Source organism: Myotis nattereri (genome assembly GCF_964212035.1).
Source record: "Myotis nattereri genome assembly, chromosome: 16".
NCBI lineage: Eukaryota > Metazoa > Chordata > Mammalia > Chiroptera > Vespertilionidae > Myotis > Myotis nattereri.
In genome coordinates, this window is record NC_138091.1 from 42008606 (window position 1) to 42020902 (window position 12297).

At 56.3% G+C, this 12297-nt stretch overlaps 1 protein-coding gene across 3 annotated transcripts in view; it reads right to left on the bottom strand.

Annotated features, from left to right (window-relative positions):
- The window catches only part of MPP3 (MAGUK p55 scaffold protein 3), a 28413-nt gene extending 16394 nt beyond the window's left edge, over positions 1-12019 (bottom strand). For 2 of the 3 annotated variants that reach the window (XM_081109122.1, XM_081109124.1), the window contains exons 1-9: positions 10724-10868; positions 10533-10591; positions 10176-10294; positions 9877-9954; positions 8498-8578; positions 8136-8273; positions 4247-4328; positions 3175-3260; positions 1184-1258 (exon numbers count right to left, since the gene is read on the bottom strand). In XM_081109122.1, the coding sequence (XP_080965248.1) occupies positions 1184-1258; positions 3175-3260; positions 4247-4328; positions 8136-8273; positions 8498-8578; positions 9877-9954; positions 10176-10294; positions 10533-10591; positions 10724-10806 (801 nt within the window). In that variant the 5' untranslated portion in view covers positions 10807-10868. Of the gene's footprint in view, positions 1-1183; positions 1259-3174; positions 3261-4246; positions 4329-8135; positions 8274-8497; positions 8579-9876; positions 9955-10175; positions 10295-10532; positions 10592-10723; positions 10869-11350; positions 11429-11721 lie in introns of those variants that run through there. The other variant, XM_081109123.1, reaches the window with a different exon arrangement.
- Positions 12020-12297: the final 278 nt, after the last annotated feature.

A 12297-nucleotide genomic window follows, 5' to 3' on the forward strand; every position in this document is an offset into this window, starting at 1 on the left:
CTGCCTTGGCTGCGAGGGTAGTTCAGATCCAAATGTTTTTGAAATTAATTAATGCCCTCATCTGTCCTCTCTACCACCACCCTAAGCTCAGGTCTCAACCCCCTCTCCACTGGGCTTTGACAACAGCCTGCAACCAGGTCTCCCTGCCTCCAGTCTCCACCTGCTCCACCCTCCTCCATGTGCCTACCTCGGGGAGCTTTCTAAAACACAAACATGGTTGCATCACTCCCCTTAAAACACACACACACACACACACACACACACACACACACACACACACAAAACACACAGCCTGGCCAGTATAGTTCAGACGGTTGAGCGCCAACCTATGAACCAGGAGTTCACGGTTCAATTCCGGGTCAGGGCACATGCCTGGGTTGCGGGCTCGATCCCCAGTAGGGTGTGTGCAGGAGGTAGCTGATCAATGATTCTCTCTCAACATTGATGTTTCTCTCTCCCTTTCCCTTCCTCTCTGAAATCAATAAAAATATTTTTTAGAAGCCACAAAACTAAAACACAAGCCTTAAGGTAATTCAGAAGACAGCCCTAACCCACCTCCCCGACTCCCAGACACCACCCCAATATATACTCCTCTCCATTACTTTGAGCTTCTGTCTATGCAGACCCGTCTGCCTGAACTTCCTTCCACCTCTTCTTCACCAGGGACCCACTCATCTCACCCTCTTTAAGCCTCACTCCCTCGTGCCTCCCATGCGACACCTTCCACGGCGCCTGTAACCCCGTAGAGAATCTTTCCATAGCATTTGTCACGTGGCAATAAAAGGCTTGCTCCCCGGCCTCCCCCTGAACTAGGAAGCCTCAAAGCTCCTAATCAACCCTGTCGCCAGCATCTGGCAGAGCACCTGGCACAGCGGAGGTGCCCCACAAAGGTAGGCTACACGGCGAAATAAATGGCAGTTACTTAATTGGTCCCAAAGCCAGCACATTGGGTACCTTCTCCTCCTCTTTATGGCCCCAATTTTTCTATTTTAATTAAAATGTATTAGTAAGCTAGGTCGAATCTGGTCTACCGACAGGCAGGGCACAAACAAATGAATCACTTTGTGACAGGATGGCAATCTACTGAGCACATGTTCCGAGGACCAGATGTACAATCTCTTCCCAAATGCCCGTCTCAAAGGCTGGGCTGGAGCCCTCCCTGGCCCTCCAGCTGCCCCCATACCTTGCTCTCCTTTAAGCGGTCCTCCTCCTGGGTGGCTGGGATGATTTTCAGGGTGATGGATCCCTGGGACTGAGCCTGAAAGGAGAGAGAGCACAGGCTCATCATCCCCCAGGTCTAGCCCTTCATGAGTTCACATCTCACTTCCCAGGTCTGAAAACTCACGTTCAGAGGCAAGTCAGACTCACTGCCTTCCCTGGGACCCACCCGTCTATGGTGGCACCGGTTGAACTAACAAAGCAAAACTCAAAAGCCAATACCTGCATTTCAGACAAAGGGGCATAAGATTTTAAATGAGACCCCGAGGACAATGCATACACTGAATCCAGCTCTGCATCCCTCCTGACCTCTCGTGCCCCCCAGGGCTGCCCTCTCTCCTTCCTCTTGGGTTATTTTTAATAACCTGGCCCAGTTTCCTTTTCCTCCTTCCTGCCTGATTAGGGGCTGGTTCCCAATCAGTACTTTCCTCTTTGCTTCCATCTTCCCCAGTGGGGTCTCCAATCCCAGGCCACTCCTGTCTTCCCAGGGGTTCCTCTTCCCATGTGGGGGGCCCAGAAGGAAGAAGCTGTCAGCCCATGAGAGCGCCTCTCACTGGTCTCCCTGGCCCTGCATCGCCCTGGAACACAAGCAGGTCGGTGCCCAGAACCAGGGAAAGGGCTGTAAGACAGGAAGACTGAAGGGGCTGCCTGCAGCCTTAAAGAGCCAGCCTTCTCTCTTCACATCTCAGCCTGCTTCTGCCCCCAAACCATAAGAAGTTAGCTGCCCACCCAGGGTGACACAGTGGTTGAGCGTCAACCTATGAACCAGGAGGTCAGGGTTCAATTCCCGGTCAGGGAACGTGCCTGGGTTGCAGGCTCAATCTCCAGTGTGGGGTGGGCAGGAGGCAGCCGATCAATGCTTCTCTCCCATCATTGATGTTTCTATCTCTCTTTCCCTCTCCCCGCCTCTCTGAAATCAATAAAAATACATTTTAAAAAAACATCAATTATTTTTTTAAAAGTTAGCAAGAAGTGTCATGCGGGGGGGGGGGGGGGGGTGGGCGATGCTCAGGATACAGAGGACAGAACTATGACTGGGGCTCTTTACAATTTCAGTTTTGACTTGAACTCCCAGAATGGACTCTGGAGGCTGTTTACATCCCAGCACAGATGTGAAATGCTGTATCCTTTTCCAGATGTTTACATCCGAATGGTCACCACACATGGGATGAGAAACCATCCCTGTCCTTGCTTTCCAGGAGAGGAAATCAAAACTCAGAATGACTGGGTGACTTGCCCAAGGTTGCACCACTAGGAAGTGGCGGAGGCAGGATTCAAACCCAGGACTGTCTGATCCCAAATCCCTTGCTTGGGTCCTCCCTGTGCTTCAACCTCTTAGTCCATATTCCTTGGTCCTTTAGAAGAGGGGACCCTTTTGAAGGGGGTCTCCCCGTAGGGTCCTCAGGAAAGGGAGCTAGAGGTCAGGGGAATGACTGAAGAGACGGTCTGCGAGAGGCAGATGGACTAGAGCAGTGGTTCTCAACCTTCCTAACGCCGCGACCCTTTAGTACAGTTCCTCATGTTGCGGTGACCCCCAACCATAAAGTTATTTTCGTTGCTACTTCATAACTGTAATGTTGCTACTGTTATGAATCGTCATGTAAATATCTGATGTGCAGGATATATTTTCATTGTTGCAAATTGAACATAATTAAAACATAGTGATTAATCACAAAAACAATATGCAATTATATATGTGTTTTCCGATGGTCTTAGGCAACCCCTGTGAAAGGGTCGTTCGACCCCCAAAGGGTCGCGACCCACAGGTTGAGAACCGCTGGACTGGAAGCTCAACTCCTCCTGTCCCCCACCCGCACCCAGGAGCACTGTAAGGCCACTTTGCCTGCGGCCCTCCCATGAAAACAGGGAGACCGAGCCAGATCCGCCCTGGCTCTGGAAGCACCCGGCTTTGGTCCCCGAAGCACCACCAAACCCCAGCACACGTGCAGCACGGACCAGAATCTGGCTGATCTCGTCAGGCCGCTTGTGCAGGACTGTGATCCCGTTCACTTCCCGGAGCTCGTCCCCAACGTGGACCAGGCCTAGGAGACACAGGGGCGGCCGTTAGCACAGGAAAGGAGCTCGAAGCTCTGGGCACCGCTGGGACCGGGATGAACGGAGTCCCAACTGCGTGCTGGCTGCCTCACTCGGCGTCACAGCCTCACAACCACCCGGTGAAACCTCCAGTTTACAAGTTGGCAGCTGAGATCCAGAAAAAGTATGCAGCTTGCCTCAGGCCACACTGCTCAGCAATGGAGCCAGTGTTCAAACACAGTCATTTTGATGTAGAAAGACTGTGTTCTTTCTGCTGTAACCTCTGCTTCTTTAAAAATTGCATTAACTCTTCACCATCCTGGCCTCCGCTGTCATGACAAGCCTCTCCGGGTACTGGGCCCTATTTGCTACTGAAAGCGGACGCTGGCCCAGCAGTGTTAGCAGCACCCAGGAGGCGGTCAGGGTGCAGAATCTGGGGCCCACCTAAGACCTGCTGAATCAGAATCGCCTTTTAACAAGATGCTGGGGCCAGGGGGAGAGAGGGGTCGTGTGCTTGCTCACGTTTGAGAAGCTCTGGTCTCGGAGTCTCCACACCATGATCCCCAGATGTGGGGATAATGCTCCCCACACCCGGAGGTTTGCCTCCGGCTCAGGAGTTCTTCCCCACACAGTGATTTGCAACTTCTTTCCCACCCAAACAAATCTGGGACATGAGCACCCTCCCTTCCGCAATAGTGCAACTCGGTGGTGGTGGTGGGGGGGGGTGTCCCTGCCCCCCAGTTAGAAATTACCCACCAAGCCCATGCTGCATGCATGAGTCCTGATCCCCTCATCTCTCCATGTCTGAGAGATTTTTCAAGCAATTCAAATTTCTACCAGGCTGGTGAAAGAGAATTCCAGCCCCACTCCCCCACTCCCAGTACCTCCCAAACAGGTGACCACAGAGGAGGGGAAGATGAGACCCGTGGCCAAAGGGGGAAGGCCGGGGGATGAAGGCCATCGCCCTGGCCAGGTGGGCATTGATGCCACTCACCACTCCGGTCTGCTGCGCCCCCTCGCATGATCCTGGCCACCACGACAGCCCCTGAGTGCTCATCCCGTCGGATGGTGGCGCCCTGCATCGGAGACAGAGCAGGCAGGCTCCTCAGAAGCACCCACAAACCTCCGATTCCAACACTCTGGACCCCCCAGAGCCTCCCCACCCCTCCCTCTGTCATCTCAGAAGGCAGGTCAGAAGGGACCTTTCCAATGCTGAGGATGCAATTAAACTGACATCTCCCATTAGTGTAGCACAGCACTTCACAGTTTAAACAAAGCACCGTACGTAACACAGCGCCCATCTCATTTTGGACACGAGGAACTGGGGCTCAGGGAAGGGACGCATCCGCATGGTCACCCAGCCAAGACGGAGGAAAGCTTTTTGTGATGCTGAATCCAGAGCTTTCTCTATCGTAACACAGCCACTGCCTCTTGCAAAGACATTTAATAATGAGGAGAGTATGTGCCAGCAAATTCTCATCCTGCCTCGTCTAACCAATCACAGGGCCTTCTGCTGCCGAAGGGAATCAATTATGCCCCAGCCAGGGCTTCGGGACCAGGACTTGGTCCATGAAGCACAGAAGAGAGGTGATCTAGGATGAGAAAAGTCTAAAAAGCCCTCAATTTCCTGCGTCACACAGGCTGGACAGTGAGCGGCAGGGCAGGGTGGCAGTCAGGCCAAGAGCTGAGCTCCGGAGTTGGACAGCCCTGGGTTTGAATCCACGCTGGCATTTACTAAAAGCATGCGGCCTTAGCAAGGAAGCCCCTTATCCTCTCTGATTCTATTTCCTCTTGGGTGTGGGGGAACATTTAACTCACGGGGTTGGGCGAGGATTACATTAGGTAAAACATCCAGGGCACTTAGCACACAGTAAGTGCTCAATAAATGCTAGCCATTTACCATTGGCTGAAACTGCAGACACTTTGTGCACTTATTAACTTTGTTTGTGTCATCTATTTGAAGTACACAAGATAAATGCTGCTGGAAAGAGAGGCCATTAGCTGAGAACCCTGTGGCTTCTTGCCCCCTAGACCTTCTTGCTTCCCAGCATGTGTCCACCCCTCCCTCCTTCCCTGTCTTAGCGGAGGGGCTCCTCCTGTCTAGGCTGGTCCCGCTGCCCTCCCTCCCTCTCCTACATCCTCAATGCCCCTTCTCTCCTGGACCTGAAAATATTATCACGTCTCTCCCATCATAAAAAGCCTGCAGCCCCGTCCAGCAGGAGCCAGTCTCCATTCCTTTGGAACAAGTTTCTTAAAGAAACAGGGTGCATCTGCTCTCTCTGCTTCCTGCCCTCAGAGTCACGCAGCCCTGCAACCTCAGATGTGCTGGGAGCCGGTCCATCCTTGCTGCTTGACACAGTCGCTGCAGGGAAGAAACATCTGCACAGCATATGTGTCAAGGGACCTGGCGTATATGGCATACTGTTCTTAATATGTTTGCTCACCTTCTTGGCGCTATGTGTTTTAACCAAGGTCACCTCTCTGAGAAAGGTTGTTTCCCCAGGTGGGGATTTTCCCCTGAAGTTAGGGAGGGAATAAAACCCCTTAACTAAGTGCCAGGCGGGTAGTTAATCACTTTAACTGCGAACAATCACGCTTAAGCTACATAATCTTTACTCCCTGGAATGGAGATAAGAAACGCCCTAACCTTTGGAATAGAGATTGAAAGGATTGGAATCAACTGGTATAAATACAGATGTAACAAGACAACAGGACACAGAACCTAGACACAGAACCTAGTGAGAGAACATGGCAAAAGATCCTGGACAGAACCTAGCAACCAAACCTGGCTGGAGAACCTGGAGAACCTAGTGAGAGAACCGAACCAGAACTTGGCTGGAGTTCCTGGCTAGAGATCCTGGCTAGGCTGCTGATCAATTCAATTCAATTGAACACTGTCTCCGTGTCATTCCTTCTTCACCAACTCCATCCACACCTTTGGGAACCCCTGGACCTGCTGGGGCTGGACCCCAACACAGATGCAACAGCAAAAGCACCTGATGGCCCGCCAGCTGCAGCCCTCAGCCTGCTCTCCTCCGATCAGCCTCCTGCCTGACTCTGGTGCTCACCCTCCCTCTGGAATTCTATCTCAGCCTGGGCCCTGGCGACACCTCTCTCCCAGTTCTTCTCAAGGACAAGTCATCTCCTTTGCTGAACCCTCCTCTATCTGCCTTTGAAATGCTGACTACGGGGCTGGGGCCTGGCCCGGCCCTCTTCATGTCTCACTTTGTAAACTCTTCACCCAGGAGGTGTCGACCTCTGAGGTGTGATTTTAACCCCTCCTGCAGCAGGCTGGGGGCTGCCAAGTCTGTAATCTCTGGATACATAATCCTTCCACCTCCTGGACACCCCCCATTCCAGTCGCACAGGCCTCTTGAATTCAGTGGGGCCTAAGCTCCTTCTTATTTCCTCCCCAGAATTACGGCCCCAACACCACACAGTCGTCCAAGCAGGACACCTGGGCATTGCCCCAGGTGCCTCCCCAGACTCCTGCCCAAACGGTGGCAGGCACAACGTGACAACCATTTTGTTTCTGAACTATTTCTTGGATTTCTCTTCCCTATTCCCACGGGTCTAGGTCAAGCCCCATTTCTGAACCTTGTGGGTCTGGCCCCCACCTTCAAATTGGTTTTCTGCTTCAGGCCTCACTCTCTGGATTGCTTTCCACTGGGTAGCCAGTGTGATCTTTCTGCACTGCACTCTGGCCATGCTATTTCTTCCTTAAAACCTTTCCATGGCCCCCCCCCCCAACCCCCCCTTCAAGGTCAAGCTAAGTAACCCTGCGTGGACAAGCAGGTTCTTTTATGATCTGCCACTGATCTGGCCTCACCCCTGTCGCTCCGTACCTCAAACTTGGCATTCTATGTCCACACCAGGCAGCTCCGATGGCCTGGATATTCCAGGCCATTTACCTTCCCGGGGCTTTGCTCGTGCAGTCTACTTTGTGGAATGCCCTCTCCCTTTTCCTCCTAGAAAATTCCTGCTCACTTTTTTTGGAATTCAGCACAGGCATCACCCCTTCCAGGAAGCCCCCAGTCACCACCTCCTGTGAACTCCCAGGTCTTAATCATCTCTGAACTGCCTGCATCCAACAGGGTGCCTGGCACACAGAAGGGTGCACGAGGTGTCTGCCCAGTTGGTGGGTGACTGCCCCGTTTGGAAAGAGGGGAAACAGAGGCAGAGGGGAGATCTCGCTCTGTTTGCAGCAGGGGTTCATCTGAGGTCATCTGGTGAAAGTTGGCTATAGAGGGTGCCGGCAGCGGTGTTCTTCCGGGCAAGCACTCAATTCTCTGGACTTCCCCTACTTCCCTCCTTCTAATAAACAACCCTGTCCCTTTGCCCAGTAATCAGTGCTGAACCAGGACCAGCATGATAACCGTCTGTCAGCTGGGGAGAAGAATAGCTGCTGCCTGGGCTTCCTTGGGATTCAGAGCAGGGCCTGGCAACCGGTTTGTAAAGAGCCAAATGTAACTGTTTTAGGCCACGGGGGCCGCATAGCCTCCTGTGCAGCTACTTAACTCTGCCGTTTCAATGTAAAGGCAGCTGTAGACAATACGGAAAGGAACAGGATGGCCGTGTGCCAATAAAACTTTATTGACAAAATCTGGCTTTGGCCCTTGGACCGTGGTTTGCCAGTTCAGAGCACGATGATCAGAGCTGCTCTGTACAGTCGTGCAGGTTATTTACTGCACAAAGGAGCTTGGCCACAGTGGAGGGAGGCTGTATCCACCCAAAGAAAGGGGTTCCCTGCGCACAGAAGCGTTGCAGGGACTAGTGACGGCCTGGACAACACTGCCGTCACTCACTCCAAAGACTTCAGGAGGCTCCCTTCCCAGTTTTCTGGGTGGAACAGGGAAAGGGGGCGGGGCTGGGTGGCCACATACCAGGGGTTCCTTGTTCTTTACCAGGCGGACAATCTTCACTGATTCTTCATCAAAGTCCTCATCAATATTGTCAGGCAGAGGGGGGAGAACAGGGTCGAAATTCTTCTGAGCAACCGTATCATGCACCATGAGCATGGCCTGTCAGGAAAGCATGAGAAATGAAAGGCTGGCCCAGAGCTCCCAGGGGTCAGGCAGGGGGCCTTGGCCGGGCAGTGGGCAGGGGTGGGGTGGGGGGTGGGGTCTCGGATTTCATGCCAGACAACCACCCCGGACACTGGTACTTAGGATCTCTCACTGAGGAGCCCCCTTCCTCAGTTTCACGACTGAATGCTTAGGAGACACAGGGACCGCAACATGACTACCCTGAGGTGGGGGGTGGACAGCAGCTGGAGCAGCTCCCTCTCGTCGCTGTGCACGGAGGTGGCCTGCAGCTCCTCCATCACCTGTAGGGCAATGAGACGGTGGCTGTGGGAGCTTCACGCCTGCTGGGAGTCCCCAGGGAAAACCCTGCTCCCTGGACCCAGACCCAAGAGCCCTCCCAGCCGCTGCTACAGCACCCAGGGGCACATGGGACCCTCAGCCACCCAGGACCGATACTCCCAGGGAACTCACACCGGGGATCAGAAGAGCTTGAGCAGCTTCGCAGGGTAAACCTAACGGGCACTAACTTATGAAGCCCTTCCCGGGTGTCAGTTGCTCTACGTGGGCCTTCTCACTCAGCGCTCACGATGAACTAGATGTAGCGGGCACTATTGTTTTGCCATTTTACAGATGAGAATTAAATGAAGGATTAAATATCTTGCCCAAGGTCAGAAAGCTCGGAAGTGGCACAGCCAGGACTTGAACCTGGGCTTGCCTGGCTCCATTATCTGTGCCCTCATCACTACATTCTTTTATAATTGAGGAAACTGGGGCTCAGAGAGGTTGAGTGACTTGGTTAAGGTTGCAGAGCTAGTAGGGAAGGCAGGGCTGTGCCTGGGAGCCTAGCAACCTGCCATGCTGCTCATCACCACATCCCACGGAGGAGAAAGGAGAGGGAGGTGCGCCCACAGGCTGCGGCCTCCCCCCAGCAGGCCATCTCCGGGGGTTACGTGAGTTTATCCAGGAGCTGGACTTAGTCAGCAACAGGGACAGCTTTCCCAAATCATGCAACACAGAGAACAGGCCCACAGGAAATCAGGACGCCTTCCTTTAAACAACGAGAAGCCTGAGCCAGGAAGCGGGGACGGACGGCGAGTCCCTGCCCCCAGGACTTCACATTGGGCCTCTCCAGACACCAGTCTTGTTTGACCTGTTCCTACTGCCCGTCCTCAACAGCTTGGAGCTGCCGATCTGATGCAAATGCTCTCATTTCACAGCTGGGGAAGCAGGCTTTCTCGGGAACACACAGTAAGTGGGCGTCATCATGTCACCATGTTCCCAAGCCCAGTCCAAGGCTCACGAGTTCCTCCCCGCCTGTTAGGAGGCCCAGGGAAGAGGAGGAGGAGGAGGAGGAGGAGGAGGAGGAGGAGGAGGAGGAGGAGGAGGGGGAGGAGGAGAGGGAGGAGGAGGAGAGGGAGGAGGAGGACAAGGAGGGGGGAGGGGGAGGAGAAGGAGGAGGAGAGGGAGGAGGAGGAGGGGGGGGAGGAGACACTTCACCTTGGGGCTCCCCAGGCGCATGGCTAAGCAATGGTGATGAGGCAAGAACACAGCACTACAGGTGGGGAGAGGCTGACACCAGAAGGGGAAACTTGGGGCTTACATCTTCGGCGAGGGCCACGGCGCCGTGCAGAACAGGGGTTGGACTTTGCCTCTCGTAATAGCGAAGCTTCTCGTGAATCTGCGAAGACAGCGATTTCCGGCTGGGGCCTCCCAAGCCAGCTGCCTAGCTTTACCCTGGACACCACCCGGCCGCCCGGCTGTCGGGCTGCAAACTGGGTCATCCACAGGGCAGCTAAGAGAAGGCCCTGCATAGGGGCTCCTGAGGGCCTCCCTGGGGCAGCGGGGTGGCCAGGGTGACCTCCAGAAACCCTCACAAGACGGGATGAAAGGGGGCTTTACCTTCATTAAGTAACTGAGGCTCTTTTCACTGAACACATCCTTCAGGAAGCCCATCTCTTCCTTGTGGTTGGAGTCAGGTCTGAGTTGAGAGGTCAGCAGCGCCAGGGTTTCATGCAAGCCTGCCAGAGTGAAGGAAAACAGTACAGCAAACACAACGGTCCACGGAGACCCCCCAGGGAGGCCCCCAGGGAGACCCCCAGGGAGACCCCCAGGGAGACCCCCAGTGGGCCCTCAAACCACACATCAGCCTGTCCTGTGAACATTCCCTCCCAGGCTCACATTCCTGAGAGCCAGCTGACAGCAGCCTGCTTTCCCTCCTTCTTATCTTGGGGCGTGGAGACCAAGCCCTGCACTCACCGGAGTCCTCGGACAGCACCGGCATGTCTGTGCTGGCCAGCTCCCCGCCTGCCTGGATCCTGGAGGAAGAGGGGGAGGAGGGGGAAGCTCCATCAAGCATATTCATTCAACAAACAGTGATGACACATCTACTGTGTCTGTCTGTGGCCAATGTGGGGACAGAGGGGGCGGGAACCAACAACCCCGCTCACTTTTTGCAGAGCGGGGAGCACACTGCGGTCTGCTGAGCGCCTGCAGTGTGCCCAGCGCGGTGCCGGGTGATCGCCTCTGACATTTGTCTTAATCTGCACCAGGCCCCGAGGAACGAATACTAATACTATTACTCTGCTGATGGAGAAACAGAGGCACAGAGGAATTCGGTAACGCGTGGCCCCTGGCTGACCGTGGGCGCTCTCCTCTACAACACCCCCTTCTCCCGTGACCTTCTGTGAGGCTCAACCAAGTCCCTTGCCTGTCACACCTTCAACAAGTTATCTGGCTGGGCCTACAAGCTCCCTCCTTTCCCTCCATCCCCCCAGCCCCAACCGGAAGGAAGCCTCCCCCCCCCCCCCACCCCACCCCCAGAACAGAGCATACAGAGGAGGAGCAATGAGAGCGCAGGGGGGCCCTGCCTCAGAAGGCCCCCCAACTGCTCTGCAGCACGTGGACCTCAAAAAGTCCTCCTTCAGGAGGGGACGAGGAGAGGAATGATTCATTCATTCCGGAAACACGGGGCCAGCCCCTCCGCGACTGCACGGGGGACACTAAGATGCATAAGAATGGTACCCGGCCCTCCAGCCACCGCCCCCCCCCCCCCGCCCCGCCCCAGCCGGACTTGCCCTCTGGCTCCTTCTAGCCCAGCACCCCGCCTCTCCCCCGGCGGCAGGCACAGACTCCAGCTCGCCCTCAGAAGGAACCTGTGGGACAAACAAGGAGCGAGGCTGAGCGGAGGAGAGCGGAACCTGGGGGCGCTGGGGGCGGTCTCGCAGGATGCCGGCGGCTGGGAAGGAGCCGGGCGCCAGGGGAGGGGGGGTGCGGGAGGGGGGACCGGCAGCCGTGGGGCGCGGACTGCGCTCCCCCTGCCCCCAGCGGGGGGCTCTGTGGGCCGCGAGGCTGCGGTGGGCACAGAGGCGGTCTCGGCCCATCCTCCGCGCCCCGCCCGGGCCCTCCCCGCGGCCCGGTCCCCTGCCTGTTCCCGGCGGGTTCCTACCTGGGCGCCGCCGAAATCTCCGCTCCAGCCCTGGAGCCACGCGGGCCGGGCCGGGAGCCTGGGCCGCCGCTGGCTCCGCCTCCCGGCCCCTCCCTGCCAGGACCGGCGAGGCGCGGGGAGGGGGAGGAGGGGGAGGAGGGGGAGGAGGGGGAGGAGGGGGAGGGGGAGGGGGAGGAGGAGGAGGAGGAGGAAGGAGAAGAGGGCGCCGGAGGAGCAGGGGGAGGAGCCAGGCTGCCGGCCGCGTCTGGCGCTGCCGGCCCTCTGCTGGCCCAGGCTTCGCCTCCTGCGTCCTACCCCCTCCCCACGGTCCTCCCACCCGAGCCCCGAGGAGCCCTCTGCCGAGGCCCCCCCGCCCCCCGCCTGTGTCCCCCCACAACCCGGGCGCACAGCCAGCGTCCCTCTGCCCCCACCGCCACACACACGCGGCGTATTGCGGGTGGACGCTGGCTTAGCGCATCGTTGGACTCTGCAAACACCGATGGCGCCCCGTCCGAGGGCCCGGCGCTGTGCAGGGGCTGGGGGTCCGGAGACGACAGGGACACAGATCCCGGACTTGAGGGGCTCCCGGGCGGGGGC